The sequence below is a fragment of the Mus caroli genome, chromosome 6 (genome assembly GCF_900094665.2).
Source record: "Mus caroli chromosome 6, CAROLI_EIJ_v1.1, whole genome shotgun sequence".
Classification (NCBI taxonomy): domain Eukaryota; kingdom Metazoa; phylum Chordata; class Mammalia; order Rodentia; family Muridae; genus Mus; species Mus caroli.
Genome location: NC_034575.1, coordinates 60237267 through 60249453, shown reverse-complemented (window position 1 = coordinate 60249453; position 12187 = coordinate 60237267). Strand labels below are relative to the sequence as shown.

The window sequence follows — 12187 nt, the reverse complement described above, 5'->3', positions numbered from 1 at the left end:
AAAAAAAAAATAAAAAAAAAAAAAAAATCTGTATAACACCTCCTTGATCCCTGAAACAGAGTACAGGAACTGCAGGAAACAATATGGGGAATGGTTCTTGAGGGATGATTGTAAGAATGGCAGAGAAAGCATTAAAGAAATCAGCCTCACTGTAAGCCATGAGAAGAGAGCACTGGGGTGTGTAGTTCAGCGGGGATGTACACTTACAGCACCCCTGAAACTCTAGGTCAACCATTTTCATCCAAACCAAAAGTGATGTCAGCAAATTAAGTGAAATACAGGCATAGTACTGATATTATCTTATATTCTGGTTGTGAGCCTGAATCTCTCCAGCCCTGATATTATCTAGTGATATAAAAATAGATGAAGCTCTGTGACAGTGCTGATCAAACATTGTGGCCTAAGATACTGCCAGTTTTCAGGGTCTCTGCATAAAGAAAGGAAAGGAAAAAGAGGAAGAGGTGATGGAAATAAAACTTACATGATTGGTAGAATACTGTAGTTGATCCACCTAATTGAGTATCTGTAACTATTACTAACTTACTTGGTGGTAATTCATAACACTATATACTAAACAAAGGTCACTCCATTAATCTCACTGGGTCTCTTTTTTTCTAGCCTGTGGTAAATCTTGACTTAAGGGCTAATAGTAGACCTTAAAAGTTAGTGTCTTAGGGTTGGAGAGTCATCTCAGTGCTTGAGAGCACTTATCACATAATCATGACAACTAGAGTTCACTTCCCAGTGACCAAATAATAAGCTGACACTTTGTGGATCCTCTAACTCCATCTCAGAGGATCTTAGAACTCTCTTATGACCTCTGTGAATGTACAGACATGTATTCTTGACCACACATGGACATACGCTCAGATACAGACACAGACCGATACACACACACACACACACACACACACACACACACACACAGACACACACATACATAAATACATTTTTTAAAAATTAGGGTCTTTAAAAGTTTTTAAGTGATGATATAGATAAAGACATTATTAATGAAAGTAAAAATGGAGTCAACCTCTGACTGGGCCCGAGTCAATAAAGAATCACTTAGGAAACCAAAGCTGAATAAAATCCTTCTCAGCAGATAAGGTCATTTACTACCTACAAAGACATAAAAGACAAGCTTAAGTTTCATGTGTTTATAATTTGTTCATTATTCCCTTGTATCATTTATAACTATACATAGCTACTGGTTTTATAATATTTGAGCAAACATTTTAAACACATGAATTAATTTCTTTAGAAAGGTATTAAGGAAGAAAGAAAAACAGTGTCAGGACACCAGGCATAATCCAACAACAATACAACAATCCTTTAATTCTAAGCTGATCACAGGTATTTACTGAAAGAAAAAAAAAGTTCTTCCGAAGACAGTGATTTATTACCACACTCAAATAACAGTGTGCACACAGCCAGAGCCAGAATGTACAACACAGCCGCTCTCTAGTAACACAGAAAGTTAACTCTAGGCACATAATTAACCTCCTGGCCTAAAGCTTTAAAAACCAAAAGAAACTCCTAAATCTCTTTTCTAATTTATGAACTAATGGAATTTATGTCAGTCTGTGGATTCCCTTGCTGAATGGGCTTCAGTTTTCACTGACCCTGAGAAGCAAGAAACTCACTGGAGAAAGGGCTCCATCATTCCTGCTGACCTGCAGGGTATCATCTCTATGGTCCCCTCATAGGAAACTGGATGATAAATTACAGAGCTGCCCACTAAATGCAGAGCTAAATGCTCGCCTTCACTTACAGTGAGTGTGCCCCTTCAACCATCCCAGGCCAACACCCATTTGACAGCAAACCCAGTCTGTAGCCTACACATTCTCTGTATCTTCAGTGACCACGAATGGCTAAATAAGGAAGATGAGGTGGGAATGGAGGGGCCGAGAGAGCACCATAAGGTCGGAGCTCCTATGAGTAAAGGCCTGCAGAAATACCAAACAACAAACATCACCATCACACTGCCTGACCATGATGTGCTACACAACAACTTTCACACGCTTCCGCAGCTGTTCTTAAGACAACATCATACTACTGGGCCTATTGCCCAGTGTTTCAGTGGAGATAACGATTTAGGGGAATGGCAGCTTGTTAAAGGGCTACAGACGAGAAATTAAATTGAACTTGAGGTCTCCTACGTCGATGACCCACACTCTGGGTATGAACCAGATATTATATCTGATTTAACTGGGAAAGGCTTTTCATACAGGGAGTTGTTTAGCCACAGGTGACAGAATGCAGACCTGCACATTTCCAGTTAAGATCACTATTCTCAAACAACTGATATATTAAGAAGAAAATATCACCAAGTAGAATATATGCTAAGTTCAGGATTAACAGTAAATGGAACACCTGTGAGTATCAAGATTCTCTACCATTCTTGTAATAAGAAAAACAAAAGCATAAAAGAAAAATCTTTAAACTAAGCAGTCCCAGCCAGAGTCAGTCACAGTAAGGTTGGGTATAGTTAGCCGAAACCTGTGGATACTGGCGAGCTGGATCTTCAACCATGTGCTCCGTCATTGTTCTAGAGTCCGTTTCCCACCAACTACAGGATAAAGCAATGGGGATGATAACGAAGGGGAAAGCAAAGGACGTGGGTACAGGAGAGGGACTGGATTAGAACAGAAAGCTCAGTGCTTCCTCCTAACTCTTGTCATATCTCTGAACAAAGAAGGTCCTTCTCTTTACTCAATAACTAGTCCTAAGGTTTGGTGTGTTTTTGTTTTCTTTCACTTTGTCAAGGAGTGTCCTCAAGCATACTTGAATGAGATATCCGTTAGACGTGATTTTAAGGTGGCAAAAACCTACAGACTTAAACAAACTACATTTTAAAAGTATTTTGGAGGTTTCCATGATTTAATGTCAGAGAAGAGTCAGCACCCACAATTCAGGATTCAAAGCACAGTTTTTAAACTGAATTGTCTCAACATTTGTTTAAAAGTCTTAATCAGGAATATAGCCATTTAAAATGCATTTTGTTAAAGTTAACACAGAGAAATTTTAATTATTTAAGTATGATATCAAACTAATTTTTTATCAGCATTCAACAAAGATGTTTATGGAGAATCCTAATATATGACAAATTTCAGATTTTGATAAAATTGGAAGAAATTATATGAGCTTGAAAATTCTTTATTTTTAGAAAATTCTTGTAAACTGCTATAAACAGATACTAAATAAAATGATAATATAAGAAGTAAGATATCATTCAACCTAATATTCGATGAATAAAACTCATTTGACTTTGGGAAAGGAATCTTAATTTTGGTGCCAGTATGGCAATAGAATATTCAAGACAATGCTTATGGTAACTGTTAGGTCCAGAGTGGGCCCCCCAAAATGGCAGCCCACAATGTCTTAAATGACAGTCTGAACTCCTGGGTAAACAGAAGGATGGCGAGTGGGATAAATAAAAAGCCTAACATCAACATCCCTCAGAAACGTGTGGCACAGGCTTCCATGTCAGGAAGAGCCACTGTTTCCAAAAGGTCAAACTGGGGGCGTGTCCATTCCCAGGGATCTCTAAGACCATTTCATAGGAGGTCAGGAAGACTCTCTTTCTAAAGCTACTGCATAATCTTCCTTTGGACCATGTTGACATTTACATGAATGGTGCAATGTTACTATGGGGAAACTGCTGATCTAGTGCTATAGATAGAGCAACGTTCTCAAACTCTACACAAGCCACTACATTCACCACAGCTATATACACTAGAGATAAATGCTGTTTCCACTTGGGAATATGTTTCCTGGAATACAAAATGACTGATTGTATTAAACCTAAACCTAACCATTGAGTATCATCTTTTTAATATGGGAATTGGATGGGGGAGCTCTAGCAATGCACATGATAGTAGTCTCAGAAAGCCCCTGTTTGGTAGACCTGAGCTTCCAGCTTTTGTCATGGAACATTTTGCTTATATAAAGCAAAAGGACTGACCACAAAGAGTGTGCATTGAAAATGGCTATTTGGAGAATATTTTTTAATACACAAGGAAAGAAAGGAGGCAGAAATGACAGTGTAGCAAGCAATATTTCTTACAAAAATTCAGAAGGGAAACAGGCAAGAAAGGGAGACTTCTGAATGGGTATGCCGATGAGCTCTGGGTGGCATTAACAAATGTGGAGATCTGCAGGCCTCAAAAAGATGGTTCCGGTATGACCTGTGCATCTTGTTACAGAATCCTTCATGCGTGAAAGGTTCATGCCAAACACATCACAGACTGATGGATCTTAAAGTGATAGAACAGAAAAGGGTCACTGAAGGTTGCACACAACAGCAATCCATTCCTCAAAGTCTGCTTCTTGGTTTTCAGTCTAGTAGCAAATAATATCCCAAATTATTTGATCAAGATTATTAAAATACTCTGGAGGATTGCTGCATATTCTGTAACTCCAACTACACATCACAGGATGAGTGAAGAAACAGATATGAAAATGTAGCTGTCTCCTCAGAAACCAGACAGTCAAGTCAGACAACGTCTTCATTTTCACTGATGGCTTGTGGTTGGAAAACATAGTTACTTTCTATAAAAGCATGCCAACCTGGAATGAACTTCCTATGGCATTTTTCAGCAAAATGAATATTTTTACATTTTCTAATAAGGCACATTGCTTACATTGCTAATGAAGTCAACAGCTGTAGAGAAAGAAGAGCTCCCTGGGGCCCTCCAGAACTGTCAAGCATAAGGTATTGAGGCAGCAGTATGTGCCCAGTGTGTGCCTAGCCAAGCACCACACCCACAGAACTGTGTGAGTGCCCACTGTGATCAGGTTCCATGTCCCTTGGGGTACTGTTGTTTCACTGAACAGCCCATAAACAACATGGAACTCTTGGCAGCTGGCAAGCTCAAAGGCAACCAGAAATTGCAAAACAACATAAAAAAGGGAGGAGTGAGCTCATACCATTTCACAGAGCGAAATAAAAATGAAGTCAAAGAAAAAAGTCATATAGCAAAACCACAAACAGTAGGAGCTCAGCTGCTCCTCTGACTGAGCACAAAGTAGCCACAGAAGTCAGTGAGCCTGGTGTTAGCCCTTGGGGGTGAGCGGATGCTCATCTTCTGAGGATGAGACAAAACCCTGTTTATTCACACATGGAAGAGAAACCCATCTCAAGATTGCTGCTGCAGCAACCAGCCAGCAGCCAGACATCCTCAGCTCTGCCACACTGCACCAGCCACTCTGCAGGAGGTTATCTCTGAAGAGACTTGTCTTTCAAAGTAGACAAAGCAAGGTTGGAAACTGGGACTCTGAAAGGGGTCTGAGTTTAAACAGAAAAACATGGTGATAAGAAAAGAACCACACAAATAAGCAGTTATACAATTATTTGTACAAATACACACTTACTCTACTCCTTTTCCTTGCCCTGAGTGTGTCTAAAAAGAAAAGTCTATCTACACAAATGCATTGGCTCACTATGCCTCAATTTGGCCCAGAGTCAGATATATGGTAAACTGCATCAATGTGGAATAACTGGAAATTTTAGAATATTCTTTCACTATATATTTAAATATCTCTTTATATAAACATGTTTATTTATAAATAAGAAATATTTATTTTTTATTTATATATTTACTAATTTGTACATATTCACTATATATATTTATTTACATATAATGTATACTATACATATTTATATATACTTATAATATATATTATATATATTTATATGTAAACATATTTTCTTATATATTTATATGTAATATATTACATAAATATAAATTTGTATTTATAAATAATTTTATATATTTATACTACATATTATCTGTATTGAATTATATTAGACAATAGGACAAGCATGACATATTTGATACTTTATTATGTAAAAATCTTTAATTTCAAGATAATACCTCAAACATTCAAAGTAATGAGTAACATTAGTCATTTATGCTTCTCTGCTGTTCATTCTTCCTACAAGTAAAGTCAGATGAAAGTGCATGAAGTTCACAAGGGTGGAGTCATAATGAATATTCAAGGTCTATATTTTCTGTGCTGGAACCTATGCCTTAATGTCTTCTGAACTATATAAGTCTCTACTTTTTTTTTTTTTTTTAGATTTATTTATTATTATATACAAGTACACTGTAGCTGTCTTCAGACACACCAGAAGAGGGCGTCAGATCTCATTATGGGTGGTTGTGAGCCACCATGTGGTTGCTGGGATTTGAACTCAGGACCTTCAGAAGAGCAGTCAGTGCTCTTACCCACTGAGCCATCTCGCCAGCCCAAGTCTCTACTTTTAAACACATGGCACCAAGCTTGATTCAGTCCCACAGCATGACTTTGAGATCATTTACTGTAGGTATATTACTCTGATATGCAAACATAACTCAGTTTCTCTACAAACGTCCTGCTCTCCTTCTATCTACAAATAACACAGGGATACATCTATGCAGACATAAAGCTAGAACAATTTTCTCAAAGTGGCACAGCAATGTCTAAGGATGACTGGCACAGAGAAGACAGTTGTTTTCATTGCTGCCATCAGCAAACCCAACTCCACATGGCCCCAGTGACACAGTAGAGAGAGATGGCCAAGAACATCCATGCTCCCCACTAGAGCTGCCTATGCCTTGCTGTCAGAGGCCAGTGAGCAGAGTGCAGACAGCTGCAGGCACTTTGCATTATGACACCTGTCCCCCAGTCACTCTCTTCTGCTCTTTCCCTTTGGCTTCTCTTAGCTTTTTGCCATCTTCTAATTGTTTGATCCACCTTGACCTTTGTCCTAAAAGTCTTGCTTTCTCTAGATAGCTTTCAGGCATCCATAGTGTTTACACACCGTGCTTGGTTTGTTACTGGTTATGTGTGTCACTTACAAGTTGTGAGCAACTATTCTAAGGTTCTAAATTAGATGTAAGTCTTTTAGCTTTGTCCACAAAATTTTCAAATTATGCTCTAATGTCCTCCATGTATTCCTAAAGTCACAGTGTCAATTCTTTCATCTACTCAAACTAGTATTTCTTCATCCACAAAGTAGTGACTACTCTAGACAGTCTTTAATCCATTCGATGACCTTTGAGCAGAAAGCTTCAGCTACAAAATTCAATTAAATGCATTTTGCTTAGTGGGAAGATAATTCACACGAGTGTAAAATTATTTTGAAAGCAATAAACAAAAATCATTTTGTTTACTCAATTGAGAAACTGCAGTCAAGTTTCTCTCAAGAATATTTAGCTATTCACCATGGTCCAGTGGTCACATTCTCTTTCATTGAAGAAATTGCATTGGAAAAGTAAGAGAGAAGAGTGTAGGCCCCTAAGAATCAGTAGGTATCGCAGTCTCCTCATACTAGAGGAAGTAAAACATGACAGAAGTGATCAGAAGGGCAGGCATGAAATTAAGAAAGGCAGCTTTGGTGTAAGCTACAGGTGGGTGGAAAGGACGCCTCTGTCTCCATGAGAAGTGAGGCAGTTAGTACCTGCTCTGTCCAGCCAAATCCTGCATATCACACTCATATTTCAAATGAAAAGTAAAGTCTCTACACCCAAGTATTTTATTCCGTTTTGGAGTAAATTGTGCAACTGAAAGTCTTCTTATGTAAAGAACTGGCTTTGACAATCCTCCTAAGAAGGCTCACTGGTTTGGAAACTCTTTGGACAGGAGTGCTCTCTGTCCTAACAGTGACTTCCAGTCTTTCACCCCAGGTCATTCTTCATACCTGTGTGGCTCCGGATGTGAACTCTCAGGGTCCCACTGCTGGCAAATTTCTGGCCACAATATGGGCAGACTTTCTCCTTTTCTCCTGTGTGTGTCTAAACAGGAATAAAAATGGTTCATGATAAATACAAAGGCTTTGGTAAAGATGATAAACTACCTCTGACAACAGTGAATCTGTATTTTCCAGGATTATGTTTCATTAAAATGATTTAATGTCATAATGTGACTTTAAACAATTTATCATGGATAATCCCATGGGTTCAAAGATTGCTTAGAAGCATGCATTAGTGTTAATTTGAAAATAATTCTGCCGTCTACTGCTTAAGCCTTTATGTAGTCCTTGTCTGACTAAACATGATTAAGTTATATAAAACCAGTGCATGGAGCAAAACCACATAATCAAAATGGGGCCAGAGCTGCCCTTGACTGTTGCCAAGAGACATTTCCTTTGAATCGTTTTCCAAATTCTTTGTGCATATTTCCCTCTAAAGGGCAGAATTAATCTCAAGAAAGTCATCTGTTACCTATGCAGTGCTTGTCAGAATAGATTTTACTACAAAACAGGAAGCATATACATCTAGTTTGACTTTGAAATCCAGCAGGTGTTAATTCAACATTCAATTGGAAAGAGAATTTCTGCCCTCCACATATTTATTTTGCAGGCATAAAATAATCATACCAGAAAAAGAGAAAGAACACCAGTAAAATGCACTTTAATGACATCAGTGACTAGGACTGGGAATACACCCCAGTGCTAAGATGCTTGCCTACCACTCGGGAGGCTCTGGGTTCTATAGCCACTAAATAAACAAACTAATGAAATTGCAAAATAAAACTGCTGACAACTCTAGACGGTGGGGTAGACAGAGTAGGTTAAGGCCTCAGAGACTCAACAGGAGACTAATTTTTCCACCAACATAAACAAAACAAAACAGAAAAACCAAAACCAAATCCATCATTCCAGTGAATGAGGAGTCAAGCAAGCTGTGAAGTATGAGGGATACTGAAACTTAGAACTAAGAGGAAAGTTGGGGACTGAGCACTGTTGCAGGGACCAGCAGGAAAAAGTTTCTTCAAGTTTCTCCATATTCTTTATAAGGTTGCTTTGGGAATGTTTTTCCAATAATAACACCAAAATTAATAAAAAGGAGGTGGTGTCTGATACTAGCTGATTATGGCCATCGATTAGTTGTTTTAAGAGTTTCTTAGGAACTCAGTGAATGCTGCAGGAGAAGCAGAGGAGGGACCATAGGAACAGAAACCACAAGAAAACCCACAGAATAAACAAGTCAACTCACAGTGGCTCACAGAGACTGATCCATCAGGGAACTTGCCTAGCTCTGATCTAGGTCTTCTCCATTATGGTTACATAGCTTGATGTCTTGAGGGACTCCTAACAAAGGAAGGGGGTGGGTGCTTAGGAGGGCTGTTTCTGACACTTGTACCTGTCTTGGGGACCTTTGCTGGGCTGCCTCATCCAGCCTTAATATGGGGGAGGTGCCTAGTCTTACAGTAACTTGATATGCTGCCACTTTAGGTTAAAGTTCCTGAGAGGTCTGCCCTTTTCTGAAGGGAAACAGAGGAGTGGGTAGGGAGGCAGAGGTGGCTGGGAGGGACTGAGAGGAGAAGAGGGAAGGGAAACTGCTATGGGGAAAGAGTTGCCTAGGGAATTAGTGATAAAGACCTCATTGGATGTATGTGTGGCACTTCCAGACAGTCAGATCCTGAATCCTTTGACACAATCCAGTGATGGATTCAAATCTGATGGCCTTATTAGTGGGGAAAGGTAGGAGGTGGGACCTTGCTCAAGAGTGACACTAGGGGGTTTGTCCTTAGGAATGTATCTTGCTCAGGCTCTTCCTGTATTTTACCTTCCTTTTTCCTGTCCACAGTGACATGAACAGGTTTTAGGTCCCACTTGCTTTCACCACTTTGGAATCTTTAACTGTCTATCATAAAACAGCTTTGCCATTTTAAAGAGATTTAAAATGCACTTATTGTAATACTGTAAATTTATTTATGAAATACAAAAGTAAACTCAATTTGCTTGATGCATGATATAACAAGCACAATAGAAAAAGATAATTTCGAGATCACAAATGAAACTATTTCATGTAAACTGAATCATTATCTGTCAAAGCCCAGCTCTACAGCAGGGACTCCTCTGTGCCCTGGACTTTCTGTAAATTCTTGAATTGGTTCTATAAAAACAACCTACCTGAGGTGCTACTCATACTCACAAGAAACCATCCCTATTAAGTGAAAATTTTTGAAAATCGACAGTCTTACTGAGTATTTCCCAAGTCTACCTATCAGTAAAGCTAAGGTATACACAAACTATACAGGTAATGTTGACATTTCATTTCATGGGAAAAACATCTATTCTAAAAAACAGAGAAAAAAGCCATTTCTTGGATAGTCAGTATGACCTATATTTTTCATTGTCCGTAAAGCATGTCATAAATTAATACAAATTGTCACATGATAGTCAGTATATAAGCCCACAATGCAGTCTGTCTGGCTGAAGTCCCCACTTACCTTCTTATGACTCCTAAGCACTGAAGGTGTGACAAAGGCCTTATTGCACAGCTCACATCGGTACTTCTTGTGTCTTTCATGGACCACCTGGACGTGAACGTTTAACGTATCCTTCCTTTTAAATGTGGCGTCACAGTGGTGACACTTGAAAGTCCTCTCACCTTAGAATACAAGTCAACAGTCAAGTCACACCACTGGATTTCATGTTTTGTTGTCCTAAAATACCAGAATTTCCTAATTCTTTTTTTTTTCAATATATAAGTCCTTTATTGTCCTCAAAGATCCCACATTTTACTTGTGATCAGGATCTTGTTTCTTGAGCTAGGAAACTGAGGCTTCCTCACTTGTCAGCCTGCTGCACGGTTCCCTTCTCAGACACAAAACTTTCTGATATGCTCTTTTTTGAACTGTTATGGCTTGCAGAATAAGAGCTGTTGAATTTGAAACAAGTTCACTATCATTTCCTTCAAGGATTAATTCATCCTTCTGGGCTTGAGAGACAGAATAAGCAACATCTGTCCTCATCCGAACCCTGCAGATGTATTTCTTACCCAAGAAATTTCGGATTCAACCAAAGACCCATTCTCCTGAATAACGATGTTTATGGGGAAGGGAGCATACACAGACCTTGTCTTGTAACAGAAGCCCAGTGTAACACCCTTGATCATGTTCTGAACATGACAGCAGTTGGATCTGACAGTGGCCAGTTCCTTTCTGTTACCCCACCATTTGTCAACCTGGAGCCTTTTCTTTTTCTTTCCAAGAAGACTCAGCACCACATTCATGTGACTGAAGTCCCTCCACCGAGATCCTCTGGGGCCCTTCACAAGGACTATGCGCCCCTTCAGAATGATGTTGACATTTTCTGGAATGTTGACTAGTCTGGCTGCTGAGAGTGGTCATCATTCTCTCAAGTAGATTGGGCAAAGACCAGAATTTCCTAATTCTGATGTTGCTTCTATCACATTCTGTCTTAACTTCATCAGAACTTTTCAACCTTAATACTTAGAAGCTAGCCAAAGACCTGCCTTGGTTTATCATTGTAAAAGGAAAGAAGCCAACAAATTGCTGACATTTCACTCCATGGAAAAGATGTGTGTTTGTAATAATAGCCTTCATGTCTTGAAGTTTAACTAGCTGTAATGTTAATACAGTATGAAACAAGACCTAGTTCTTTGCTCTCTGTGCTTTAGCCAATCTGGTTTCCCTGCTAAGTTCACCCATGGGTCTTCATTTATGCCTGTCTGCACCTTACGTTGCTTACCTAGTCCTTAAATTTTGGAGGTTGACTTTTCTGGCTAGATACAACACTATAGCTTCAGAAAGCTTCTAGTGCTGCTCAGCATCATTTTAGCCACAGAGCATACAACACAGCCTATAAGCCACTTCAGTCCTTACTTTCAGCTGCTGAGAACCAAGTAGCTGACATTGGAAGTATCAGATCCCTGATGTTACAAATTCCTTGCTATCATGTGAAATAAAATTGTATTTTTCCCAAGAAAAAATTTTCTGAGCTTGACGAAGTAAGCCACATAAGGCTTAAAAGGATAAATGAAGATCACCTGTATAAATGCCTACTCTAAAATTCATCCATGTCTTAAGCTGTCTAATATAATAAGTCCCCCTTGTGGTACAAATTTCACTCTTTAATTACCAAGTTGTTCTTTATAAGGAGGTGGAAAGTTAGGCCGAACACTTTCCAGAGCTGCAGTGACTGACCTGCACTGGGAACAAACTCCATCTTTTCATACAGGAAGCAGCTCCCTTTCTCAGGATCACCACCAACATGTATAAACATTAAAATCTTACATTTTTCATATTAGAAACCTAGTTGAACAGAGAAGCTCTCTTCTAAGCCACCACCCTGTACATTCAACCGTCACAATGCCTGGGATTTGGAATGTAATATTCAAATGGCAGCAGGGGCTTTCCATTTACAATTTCTCAAAAGGTAGATGTCTGTTTG

General features: G+C 39.0%; 1 protein-coding gene and 1 pseudogene across 3 annotated transcripts in view; both read right to left on the bottom strand.

The window, feature by feature from the left end:
* Positions 1-12187, bottom strand: part of Prdm5 (PR/SET domain 5) — a 159520-nt gene that overhangs the window by 42884 nt on the left and 104449 nt on the right. For all 3 annotated transcript variants that reach the window (XM_021165000.1, XM_021164998.1, XM_021164996.2), the window contains 2 exons: positions 10222-10382; positions 7685-7778 (listed from right to left, as the gene is read on the bottom strand). In XM_021165000.1, the coding sequence (XP_021020659.1) occupies positions 7685-7778; positions 10222-10382 (255 nt within the window). The remainder of the gene's footprint in view (positions 1-7684; positions 7779-10221; positions 10383-12187) is intronic.
* LOC110296442 lies at positions 10562-11962 on the bottom strand (annotated as a pseudogene).